A 12,757-nucleotide genomic window follows, 5' to 3' on the forward strand; every position below is an offset into this window, starting at 1 on the left:
TTGAGAATTGTTTCTGCCACTTATCATCAAACTTGATTTTAGTAAAAATGATGTTCTCTTTTTGTTAGGGAAGATTGATTATGATTATGGCTTTAAGTGATAGAAGTAACACTTGGACTGGTATTAACAAAATTGTACTGTATTTGAAATATCAATATTTTTTATTTTAAGTTAAATATGTTTAGTTTTTAAATTTAAATATGAAATTAAAATTTGATTATGTTTCAAATTTTCATATAGTTAAAACAAATATAACTTTTTTAAGTTTGTTAAATGGTGTTTTAGAGTGATATATTTTATTTAAACATGTCAAACAGTATAAATTGACATTAACTTGATAGTATAATGTAATTTAGATTAAAATGATTATATATATTTGTTTTTAAATTACATTAAACTTCACCTCTTAACAAATTCAAGCCAATGTGTTTCTGATATAAAACAATCTAAAGTGATTAGTGTTAACAAAAAGACTATATTGTTTAAAAAAATCTTAAACTAGTTCCTCTCGTTTCAACGTTTTGGTTTTAAATATGCTTGAAATTGCATTCTAGAATATGAAAACTAGAATGTTTGAAGTTCATATTCACTCTTGATTTTCAGAACTAAACTGCAGTCCTAGAAAATAGTTCTGAAAGTGAGTCAATTATTGATAAAATCAAAAGCAAGAAAGCACGCGTGGTTGAAAAAGTTGAGACCAGAAAATCTGGTAAATGAAATTTTACACAGCATGATTTATTAAGCAGCGTTTGGACAAACCAAACGCCAAATTGTCAAACGTGTTCGATATTTTCATTTATGGACTTTATCATTACGCCTGCAAACTCATTCAGCTTTAACATAATATTTATTTTATTTTCTAAGTCATCCTACCAAACATATTTAATTCACTCACTTCTCTAAGTTCATATTTAAATTTTGTGTTACACATAGTATCTGTTAGTGACTGTTCTGAGTGTGAATGCAGAGACATGTTCCCATTTTCCACTATTTTTTCTGTGTCTTCATCACATGCTTCACATTATCAATCTTCCCATTCCTACTGCATTTCAAATGGTAAAATCATTTCAAACTTAAAGCTATTCACACTGAGCCAACTCTTATTGCATTATTTTTCTAGACTAATGTTTCTTGTACTACATCTAATAGTTATTGAGAAGTTAAGTGTCAGTCCAAGTCCTATATTGGATAGAAATGAAAAAGTAGAATACTATATAAAGATGAAAGACCCATTAATTCATTATTTTAAAGTTTTAGGTAAATTGTGATGTCAATTTTTTATATGGTTGGATTCATAATTCATTGGTGTTTGTGTCTTTCTGGTAAACCTTTTCCTTGATAGACCCAACAGTGGTATCAACTCTCACGATCCAACAATAGTTAAAACAGTTTAAATACTTTTTTTTTAATTTTATTTTCTGAGACGTTTTTAAGATTAAAATTGTGATACAACTTTAGTGTTCAAAATAAACAATATGTTGAATCGATTACAAACAACTATATTTTATAATTCTCAATTTTGTTACAATTTTTTCAAAATAAAAATTATTGCTTCTACTTTCTTCAAGTTTTTGAATTTGGATCTAGACATGTTCTTTAAGTGGTTTGATTTGAACAAAGAAATGTTAGGTAGATAACACATTAAAGGATTGAATGTTTTAATAAATGAGAAAACAATGATATTTTAACACCAATATTTTTGACACCATCTTGACACTCCACACGTGTCAAAATGTGGTTGGACGATTTCAAATTAAAAAAAATATTAGTTTTTCTCTTCCAAATATGCCCTTACCTCAGTTTTTTTAATTTAATTGTTTCTGTACTCTTTTTGTCTTTTTCACTAAGAGCTATATAGTCACTCTAGAATTAAAAATAAAAATAAAAATTGAGTTTTAATCCTCATACTATTTTACCTTCAATTTTATTACATTGAAATCATTATTTTCAGACTTTTTTCTTAAAAAAAATGTAAAATTTGCATGCAATTGATTAAATATTTTTTATATTATTTTAAAATTAAAATTAAAGTTTATTTTACTAGTTAAATAATTTAAACTATTATAATGACTAAACAGATAAGATAAGATTATATTTTTAATAAAAATACAGAGTAATTTTTTAATTTTAACAATGAATTTATTAAAATTAAAAACATCATATTTACTAATTCTTAAAAACAGCATTAAAATACAGATAAAAATGAAATTATATTCCAAACTTAAACTCCTCTTATGAAAAGAAATTCAAAAGATCTAAATGCATCATTAGAAAAAACCTTGCATATATCTCTAGTCAATGTTAGCCATTAACAACAATTGCTTCCTCGTTATAATAAGCTACCTCCATTACCATAGTTTTTCATATTTTATGATTATTTTACATAAATATTTTCTGAAATTTAATAAAATCTATAAAGAAAGTAAACAAAAAAAAAAAAAAAACTCGTCTCTTTTAAACTTCTATAGAAATTTTGCAAGAAAAGGTTTACTTTTAATGAGAATTTCACATAGAGAATCATTTTCCATAATAATTTAATTTTTTGTCTTTCAATACAAAGTTAAAAGAAAACTAGAAGATTTGTGTTGCATGAATTTTTTAAACAATGAGTTTACGTGTTTTTCGACTGAAAAAACAATGTTGTGATTTTAATACATATAATAATTATCCATGAATCTAGATGAAATGTAAATTTTCGTAATACTTTTTGAAATTATTTAGTATTGATAACGTGTGAGTGATGCTAACTAAAGTCAAACAATTCAAATTATACCAATTCCTACTTTTAAATAAAACTTCGTATATACTTTTCATTCTCCATATTAGGAAATTAATTTGTTTTTGTGTTATGTTTTATTCGGGTAAAAGGTATAATTCATTAAATATTTTAATAATCAAAATAAAAATAAATAAAATATAATATTGTTAAAAATTCCATCTTAAAAAAATTCTTTAATATTAAATAATAGTAAAAGATTCCAATTTTCATAACTTTAAAACATACTAACACATAAATTAGTGATAAAAATGAGACAAATATTTATATACTTATTTTTACATTAATTTTAAAAAATTAAATATTACTTATATTTATTTTTGTATTTGAACAATTTATATAAATATTACTTTATTTATATTTATACTCAGGTGTGAAATTCCTATAAATATTAATTATATATATTTGTACCCGATCAATCCATGTGTTTTCTATAAAGTGTATAATGAGTTAATAATACGTCAAACACAAATTTATTTGTCATTCTTCCTCCTATGAAATAAATATTCATAAAAACTGATTTTGTAACGAAGTAATTTATATTTATAATTTGTTATTCTAAATTGATTTTGAAATGGAATGATTTATTTTTAAAGTTGAATAAAAAATTTAATGCGAATTTTTTTCGTCAAAAACAAAAGTTTTTTATTATATTCTAATTAAATTGAATTTTAGCGGTAAAACTTTTACTTAAAATAATAAAACATTTATATGTTTTTAGTTTATGTAAAATGAGTTATTTTTTATATTGTTTCTTTTATATCCTTATAAAATTTGAAATTAATATTTTAAATTTCTATAAAATATGTGGATTTTGGTTTTAGTAAAACATTTATTTTCTATTTCATTTCTCTAAAATTTAAATATATACTTGTGGCCTCTAGTATTTATTTTAAAATAGACAAATAACATTTGTTTAAAAAATATAATTTTTTATCATGATACTAATATTTTACTCGAAATAACCATTTGACTTTTTTATTTAAGTCTCACTAATTTTGTTAAGACTGAAAGGTATTTATAAATGTATCTTATACCTAAATTCAAAGTGGAAGATTTATTTTGATAAAAAAGACTTGTATTTAGAGCATTCCAATGATAATGATAAAATAATATATTTGATAAGATTATTGAAATCTTTTAGTACACAATAGAATAAAGTCTCATTAAAATATTATGATTAAGAAAAACTTTTTGTTTTGGTTTAAGAGTTTATGTTAAGTTTTTTTTGGAAAGAGTTTAGATTCCAAATTAGGTTAAAGTTTTATTTTTAGTAAGTATTTATTGGAATGTTTTTATAATAAATGTATAGTAAAATGTAACATTATTTGTAAATTAAATTTATATTTATAAATATGAAAATGAACTTGTAATTAATGTTAACTTAATATATTAATTAAATTTATATTTATAAATATGAGAATGAACTTGTAATTAATGTTAACTTAATTCTATCAATTATTTCATATAGAATCGAAAAGGTTATAAAATGACCAAAAAATCATACTATACACCTTTTAACTAAAAAAAATACATTTTCATGACACTTATAATTAAGAAAATTATGAAACTAAGAAGTAAAGTTAAACATGAAATGGATAAGAATTACCAATTGGTATAACTAATAAAAGAATAACACAAATACAATGGTATTTTCTATTGGTGTTGGAATAGTCCATGCCTAAAAAAATACCTAAAGTTTTGGTTTGTTCCAGCTTTATATGCCATAGCTACTCTACTTTTACAATAATTTCTTCATTCAGCCACTGTTCCTTCCTTATCATCACCACCTAATCACATGTTATTTCAAAACAAAGTGGTCACTATTTCTTTTCCAAACACACATTTTTAAAGTTAAAGAAATAATTAAATATTTATAAATTATATTTGCAAAATTAAGGCGTATAATTATTAATTCTACAACAAATTAAATTGTATATATTTATTTATTTATTCTTTTGGTTAATTGATGAGATAATGCAGTGAAGTTGTTGAATATGATAGAATTAAGCCTAAAGATTTTCTATTGGATTTTTTATTATTATTCTCTGCTCACATTAAGAAAGCATTAATATTTTCTTTTTAATATCTTTTAAAACATCAATGTCAATCAATGTATTTTGAAAAAATAATGCACAAAAATACAAGAAAGAATCCAACTTTGACAAATTGTTACAAGATTTATGAAATATATCATTTCATTGCTACTGTGATATACAAAAAGAATAATTTCTATTTTCCTATCTAGTTGTGGATTCTTGGAATCCATGCCATGAGAGAGATTGAAGAGATCCAATCATTAGGCAAAAAAAATGTTACAGATAATAATTAAAGAGAAATAAGAAGCACACTGATAAAGTTAAAATGATCTCTTAACATTCTTGTAATCTGAGTCTATGCATTCCAATTCAGCCCTGTAAGGATTCATCAACTTGAGAAGTTCTGTTGCTTTCTCCTTGGTTTCATCACCACAACCAACTTGCAAAACCAGCAAGAGCTTCTGAAAGGCACCGACTTGAAGGGCCTCAAGAAGAGTTCTTCCTTCGTCTTTTTCACCAAACTTGCAAAGCTTCCAAAGAGCAGAGACAGAATAGTCTGTGCTCAAAGGTGAAACTCTCAGAATTCTCTTCACCAAAAGAGGAACTGTTAGATCATTCCAACACCCTTTGTTTCTTCCTTCTTCACTGCTGAATAGAGAGTCTAAAATGGCCAAAGCCTTCTCATACCTGCTCTTCTCTGACTCAATGAGAATGTCAAGCAAACAAGAAACCAAACCAAGTTCTACAAATGCCAATTTCATTTTCTCACTGCAATTTGAAGAGGATGAGACCATGTACCAAACCACCCTCAATGAGGCCTTTGTGATGGTTGGACTGATCCTCTTGTTGATGAACTCCACCAAGAGCTCATTCACCCCTTCAATCTGTGACAAAGCCTCCACATGCTGCACATCACCAAATGAAAGAAGCTCTCTCAATGCCACAATGGACTTCTCTTTCCCTGAGAGATCTTGGTGCTTCAAGAACCATACCATGCACCTTAGAGAAGCCAAAGATCCCAAGGATTTCTGTGCCTCAAGTTGAAGTGGAAACATCCAATTCAGAGCTGCAAGAATCTCCTCAAGAACCACCACGTTTCTCTCCACCGAGTCATTGGCAAATGCATCAAACGATGAAGCCAATGCCACAGGTGCTCCATTCTCCACTATGCACCTCTTGTTCCTCTCACTCTCCTCACCCCATTTCTTCATTTTCTGTACCAATTCAAGACAGCCGTATTGGTCCAAACGCCTTGCCGAGTTCTTCACTTGCATCAGAAGCTCAGCAACCTCAATTGGGCTGATTGGTATTCTTGGTGTCGGAATCCTCTCCACCCCATGTTGCCTATTCTCCACACACCAATCTTGGATCATCATCCTGAGAGAGTGGTTTGGAATCATGTCAAAGTTTCTCACAACCTGGTTGGTAACCGGACATGTGATGTTCCCTTCTTCAAACCACCTCTCCACATTCTCCCTGTCGTAGGTTATCCCAGTTGACAGTGTCACAGGATCCTTCATCATGTCAAGAGAAATCGGACACCTGAAGTGGTTCGGAACCACCAACTCCATCATCACAGGTTTCCCACCTTTGCTGTGCTTGCTGTTTCCCTTCCTCCTCCTCCATCCCAACACCATCTCTAGCAACCTGATCAAAGAAGCGAAAATGTTTCTGCAACGTGAATTGAGCTTTCTGGTGAAAGAATTTGATGAGATATTAAAAGGGTTGGTTGGTATACTTATATATTATAGAGAATCAGAGAGATATATATTTGATGTCTCATGTGTGAGTTGTGATATATAAGAACAGGGTCAGGGTCCTTGGTTTCATACACAGGAATCAGTGTGTTCAAAGTTAGACCCAAGAAAATAGTATTCTAAGAGAGAAGCATTCAAACCGAAGAGAGAGAGAATTAATATGTTGTTGCATATTAGGAAGAAGGAGTTAGGATTTGAATATTGACCATTGAAGATTTGAAGAAAAATTGAGAATAGACATAACCGTCAAAAGGGAAGAACGGGTAAAAGAAAAGAAGGGAAAACAGAAGACCTAAGCAACACAATGTTTTTGTTTTGGTGTAGACTCGGTGACACACGCTTTCTACTAGGACATTAGACAAACACAACACGTACGTTATTACTGTGCTACGCGCCAACACCCCTTTTTGTTCTTACAATTCTATTTTTCTTTCCATACCCTCAATTTTTGAAATTAAAGTTCTAAAAATTATTATTGTTTTAATTTGTTGACTCTGAAAATGTATTAAAATTAATTATGCTCCTTAGATATGTAATTAAGGAAATTCATTCTTTAAATGAGAAAAATATATTTTTTTTTAATAAAAGGTTTTACTTCGGCCTGCTACTTTCTTAAGTCATGGTTTTAATCGTAATGGAAACTTCTAAGGTTTTCTTACTTAAAATATTCCGATTAATAAAACTACGTTATTACTCTCTCTCCGTTAATTTTTATATGTCTTTTAATATTAATTTACAATAACTAAGAAATAAAATAATACTCATTATAATAGCAAAATAGTTATACAGTTTTTTTAATAGGAAGACAAATAAAAATGAATAAATTATTTTCAAAATTGAGCCAGATAAAAATGAAATATTTTAAACTAATACTTAATGGTACATAAATTATGTTGTGTACGTAGTACATTTTTCGGTAAACCAATTACTTTAATGAAATATTCTTAAAATTGAAAAGACAAAAAAGATGGACCATCGTAGCAAGCTGGAATCCTTCTGTAGAATTACAAAAATAAAATTGAAGATTTCGATGTTGTTTGAAATAAATAATAAATGTATTAGTAATCGTTAATTAAAAATATACATGATTAATGATTTTATATTAGAGAAGGTCCAAGTTCGACATAATATATAAACCTAAGTCCTAGGAATTAGAAAGGAGTTGGCGTGGTAATAGGAGTCAATTTGTGAAAAAATAAATATAGAAATAAAGTTAAATAGAAACGGTGATATTGGGGCATCAAATATATTATAATTAATCTTAAATGAAACTTTAATCATACACTTTTTTATTCATTTTATAACTAATTTGATTGTTGATTTTTCTTTTTTTGATTTTTCATCGTACAAATTGAAGACAAAGTGATAATTTATGTTTTGTTTTATTTTATTTAAAAAAAAATCTATTATTAGTTTGACCTTTTCTATATATAAAAGTTGTTTGTGATGGTGATTGAATGGTGGAAAGAAAGAAGACGTTGGTATCTGTTTTACGAAAGAAATAAAACTCCATTGTTGACACCTTCAAACTCTGCAATTGCAAACCATAAACCCTTCATCTTTGACCTCTTTTATTCTTATACCTTTCATCACATTTGTTTATAATTCTAAATTTGAATCAACCCTTTGAAGGCTAAAAATCACATGTACGTGATTTTTGCATTGGGATGAGAATTTAACACTATTCACAAAATAATTTCAAAACATCTATATTTCTAAGTATCTTATTATAATTTGATTAGAGATCATATTACAACTAACATACAAGTTATACAAATATAATTGGTTGTTTGTGAGATTATATTAGATTTAAATTTTATTTTTCTAAAATGTTATTACGGTTGTTTAAATAAATATTATAAATACTTAAAAAATGATATTTTAAAAGTTACAGTAGATTAAAAATAGTAATACTTAATTATTTTAGTATTAAAAGATTTTAATATAAATAGTTTTGTTATAAATGAGTTTTATTATTTTAAAATATATATTAATTACTTTTTAACGTTATTTTTTAAGGGTACTCATTGAAAAACCAACACTGTAAGATTGATTCTTGTGCGCGAGCTCTTCAATTTGAACGAATCAGTTTCTTAGTTTGTTCGTGTAAGTTGAGTTCTAAACCTTTTTCTTGGTGTTTGTCTGTTATTTGTTGTATGTGAGTCTTCTTTTCACTTGCATATGCCTTTTTAGTCATCGATATGAGTCTTTAATGATCAATGGTTCTAATGGTCTATCATGATCGTGTTTGTGTTGTTCTTCGGTGTAGATATGACATCTTGTGAGCTTGAAGGGTTATGAGGTTCCTTAAAGCAAATTCGGTTGTCTCTAAGGTAATAGAAGCTAATTACATTTATTTTTAAATTATAGATATCTTGAAATGTCGTTTTACATGATCGAGTGGTATGATGATGTTTGATATGCTAAACTTCGTGTTGGATGTTTTTTATGTTGTTGTCTTGATTTAATTATTCTTGATTGAGAAACTTAAGATATGATCATTTGATATTAAAAGTTATTTTTGACCAAAGTACTAAAAATGGAATACCAATTTAACCATTTGAACCAGGTCCATTTTCCCCAAATCATAAAATTCTGTTTGTTGTTTTTTGATAAAACACGGAGCGGCAACATATTGGCGTTGAGTGCCAGTTCATTTGGCATGCCTAGGAGCATTTTAGCTTCAAGCCGCCGAGCAACAATTTTGAGCCGTTGTGCATCATATATTACGAATGGTCTAGGATTGAGTGGAGCCAGGGTGTCATTGAGCATCCATTTTTGCAAATGGTTTAACGCTAAGTGATGATGGTGTCGTTAAGCGTCATCCTTGTATTACAGGTCTAAAACATTTTAACTCCAGAACATTAAGTGCCAAAAAATGTCTTTGAGCGTGACTTATTGTGAGAGGACTGGCATTGAATGCCATGATTGATGTTGAGCGTCACTCTTTGCGAGCAGTCTAGCCTTAGGCGCCACTTCTGATTGCCAGTGTGTATGTGCGAATCTATTTGTCTTCTTTGACTATTGGAAATAGATTTAAAATGGACTTTATGTATGTGATTTATTAATTAAGGTGATGATATTTTGAGGATATGAGTGGTGATGATGTTATGAAAATTTCAAGGAGAAATTCTTTGTGGTGATGTGATTGTATATAAATTAACATTAGGAGGTTAGTAAGTATGTATCTTAATATACTACTAATCATTTAACTCATATAGAGAGAAATGGTAGGGGGAGAGAATGCTAAGAAGTCTTAGTAACCAGATTGTTTAAGTTTTAAGTACGAAAAAGACTAACCTCGTGAGTAGTATGATAACCCATTTATTTATGATTCTACAGAGTATAAATACTACTACAAGTACATGTTTCTACGAATTATTGTATTTCATCAATACTTATGTGTTTTCGCATCATTGGACTTCTTTTATTTTTACACTCACTACCCTTAACACATGAAAAAAAGTATTATAAAAATTCAATGATAAAGCTGATTTAAATTATACAACTTAATATAATATGAAAGTTATTCAAATTCTATCATAAAAGAATTAGGCCTAAACTTTACCATTTTTACTTTAGACACGTACATAAAAGTTATAACATTTGAAACACAACTTCTATAAAAATAACAATTTTATAAAATGAAAAACATTAAAGTAAAGTTTGTAAATGTTGATTCAAACACACAGTTATAAACAGATTGACTCTGACATGGTGGTTTAAGTAGCAGTTGAGGAGACATGTTAGAGGCAATAATTTCCTCAAGCAAGATGATACAGCCACATGAGACAACAATCTTATTGTCAACTTTCTACTATTTAGCATTTACTTTGGACCTCAAACAAAAATGTAGGTTACCAGTTTAAATTCTCACATTATACCTAACAAGCAAAATTAGTTTAATTTTTTGGGTTAATTAATGTAGATTTTTCTCCTATTACATGCAAAGGCAAATAATTGTGTGAAGTAAGTATATTAAAATTTAAGGTAGTGGTTTGACTAGGATATTGTACTATATTGAATTCTTTTGTGTTTATTTTAGGTAGTGGTTTATTTTATATTAGTGATGAAGAATTGAAAGTAAGCATGGGAGTTAGGTATGAATATGGAGTCAGAAAAATACAATCACTCTTCTGCCGGCGATAATGGAACTATCCTCTTCTTCAAATAGATAAATAAATTATTAATTAGTTTAATGAGTGACACTTAGATTCTATACTCATTTTTTCCTCAGTTCTGTTTTGTGAAATAGGATAATTATATATATATATATATATATATATATATATATATATATATATATATATATATATATATATATATATATATATATAAATTAAGAGTTAAATATGTTTTTAATCTTTTAATTTTCAGTAAAAATTGAAATTAATTTTTCTTTGAAATTTTGATTTAATTTAGATATTTAATTTTGAAAATGTGTAAATTTAGTTTTTTTAATATAATTTTATTAATTTTATTAGATTTTTCAAATGCATTTCATGATAGTATTTGAATTGTTTATACTGACATATTTTTTATACAATGTTAATTGATAAATGTGTTTGAAATTTCAAATAAATATAATAAAACATGATTAAAATGACTAAATTTCCGCAGTTTTAAAAATGAGAGACTAAATTTCTCATAAATTTTAAAAAGAAATAATTTTAATTTTCACTAAAAATTAAGGAATAAAAAATATATTTAATCTTTAAATTAATAATGTATTTATTGAATTGAGTATTCAAAGAGGGATTTTAGGTTTGTTAATTTGATTAATCAATGTTGAATTGTGTTGCATGATGATGAATAGGGTGAAATTGGAAAAGTCAGGTTCATCTTAAATGGTATAAGTTAGGTTTGCAGTGTTAAAATGTGAAATTGGCCTAGAATGAGATAGATTTATTTTAGGTTTCGACCGACATCTCTAATAGTCTTTGACTTGAAACGTATATTTTTAAATTTATTTTATCATAAAATATTTCTATTTAGGTATACATGCTTTAAAATAGGTAAACAAATATTGTAAACATTGTTACTTATGGGTCTTTTGAAAGGTAGATTCATATTAGATATTCAATTTCAATAAGACTTGGTAAAATTCAGTGGCGAGTTTTTTAAAAATATTTTAGGATATCAAGATGGTATAAAAGTTTTGGGCATGATAAATACATAAAATATATTAAAATAAAATAAAAAAATTGTATTTATATAAGATAAAGATACTTTGACAACATTTGAACATTATTTACATGTCATTCTGTGATTGGTCCATGGTGGTGTTTATGATTATTTTTATTGATTTTGGAATAATTTGGACCAATCACAGAATAACACATAGATGGTATTCAAATGTTGTCAAAACATGTTGTCTAAGTATCATTATCCATTTATATATTAATTTAAATATATAGAAAAAAATAAACTATGACTCATAAGTCTTCTAAACTCTGATTAAACTCGCATACTATCTCAAAATATTAAAATATTAAGATAACAAGTTTATAATTCTCTTTTTAGTATTTTATTCAATTTTTTCATATGAATTTGACTCATTTCAATTTTAAAGACTAATCCTTTAATTAAACGCAATTCTTTAATCAAATATATGATATAAATTAATTAATTTATTACCCTTACAAATATTTTGTAATGACTTTTTAACTCTTTAAAGTAAAATTCAAACATATTTTCAAACAAACTATATCAATAACTTAAATTACTAAATTCCAATTAATTCAAACTCTATTTGTTCACCTCCCAAACTAAGTTATTTTCACATTATATTGTTTCTATTTTATTGTCTATGCCTCTCGTTCCATCTAATGAAATGTGACATTTTGAAATTTAAAGAATTTTAATTATTTTTATCCTATAATTACTATAATTTTATAATTTGAGTAGGTGAATAATGACAAACCTCTAGTCAAAAGACTTAAAATTAGAGTCACGACCAAAGTGATATAAGAGGATTGAGCTTCAACAAAAAGGCTTAAACTAATGTTCATATCAGTCAAGAACGATGTCAAGATTTAGTATAAGATTTATAGGATCTTGTATTTGGGCTAAGTAGAGTAGAGTTCTTTTGGGCTTGGTATTTAGGTCGTCAATGTAATAATTTAGGTTTAGGTAGCTACGCCTTAATTGGTTCAAAGGAACTTACCTAGGTTTCAATAAGGTCA

At 27.0% G+C, this 12,757-nt stretch overlaps 1 protein-coding gene across 1 annotated transcript; it reads right to left on the minus strand.

Moving 5' to 3' along the window:
- Nucleotides 1-4,951: 4,951 nt before the first annotated feature.
- On the minus strand, nucleotides 4,952-6,967 carry LOC106767035 (U-box domain-containing protein 21). Its single transcript, XM_022783718.1, has 2 exons — nucleotides 6,554-6,967; nucleotides 4,952-6,462 (listed from the first exon to the last, which is right to left on the minus strand). The coding sequence occupies exon 2, from the start codon at nucleotides 6,450-6,452 to the stop codon at nucleotides 5,136-5,138; it is 1,317 nt and encodes a 438-aa protein (XP_022639439.1). The 5' UTR covers nucleotides 6,453-6,462; nucleotides 6,554-6,967; the 3' UTR covers nucleotides 4,952-5,135.
- Between the last annotated feature and the right edge of the window lie 5,790 nt (nucleotides 6,968-12,757).

The sequence above is a fragment of the Vigna radiata genome, chromosome 1, assembly GCF_000741045.1.
Source record: "Vigna radiata var. radiata cultivar VC1973A chromosome 1, Vradiata_ver6, whole genome shotgun sequence".
NCBI lineage: Eukaryota > Viridiplantae > Streptophyta > Magnoliopsida > Fabales > Fabaceae > Vigna > Vigna radiata.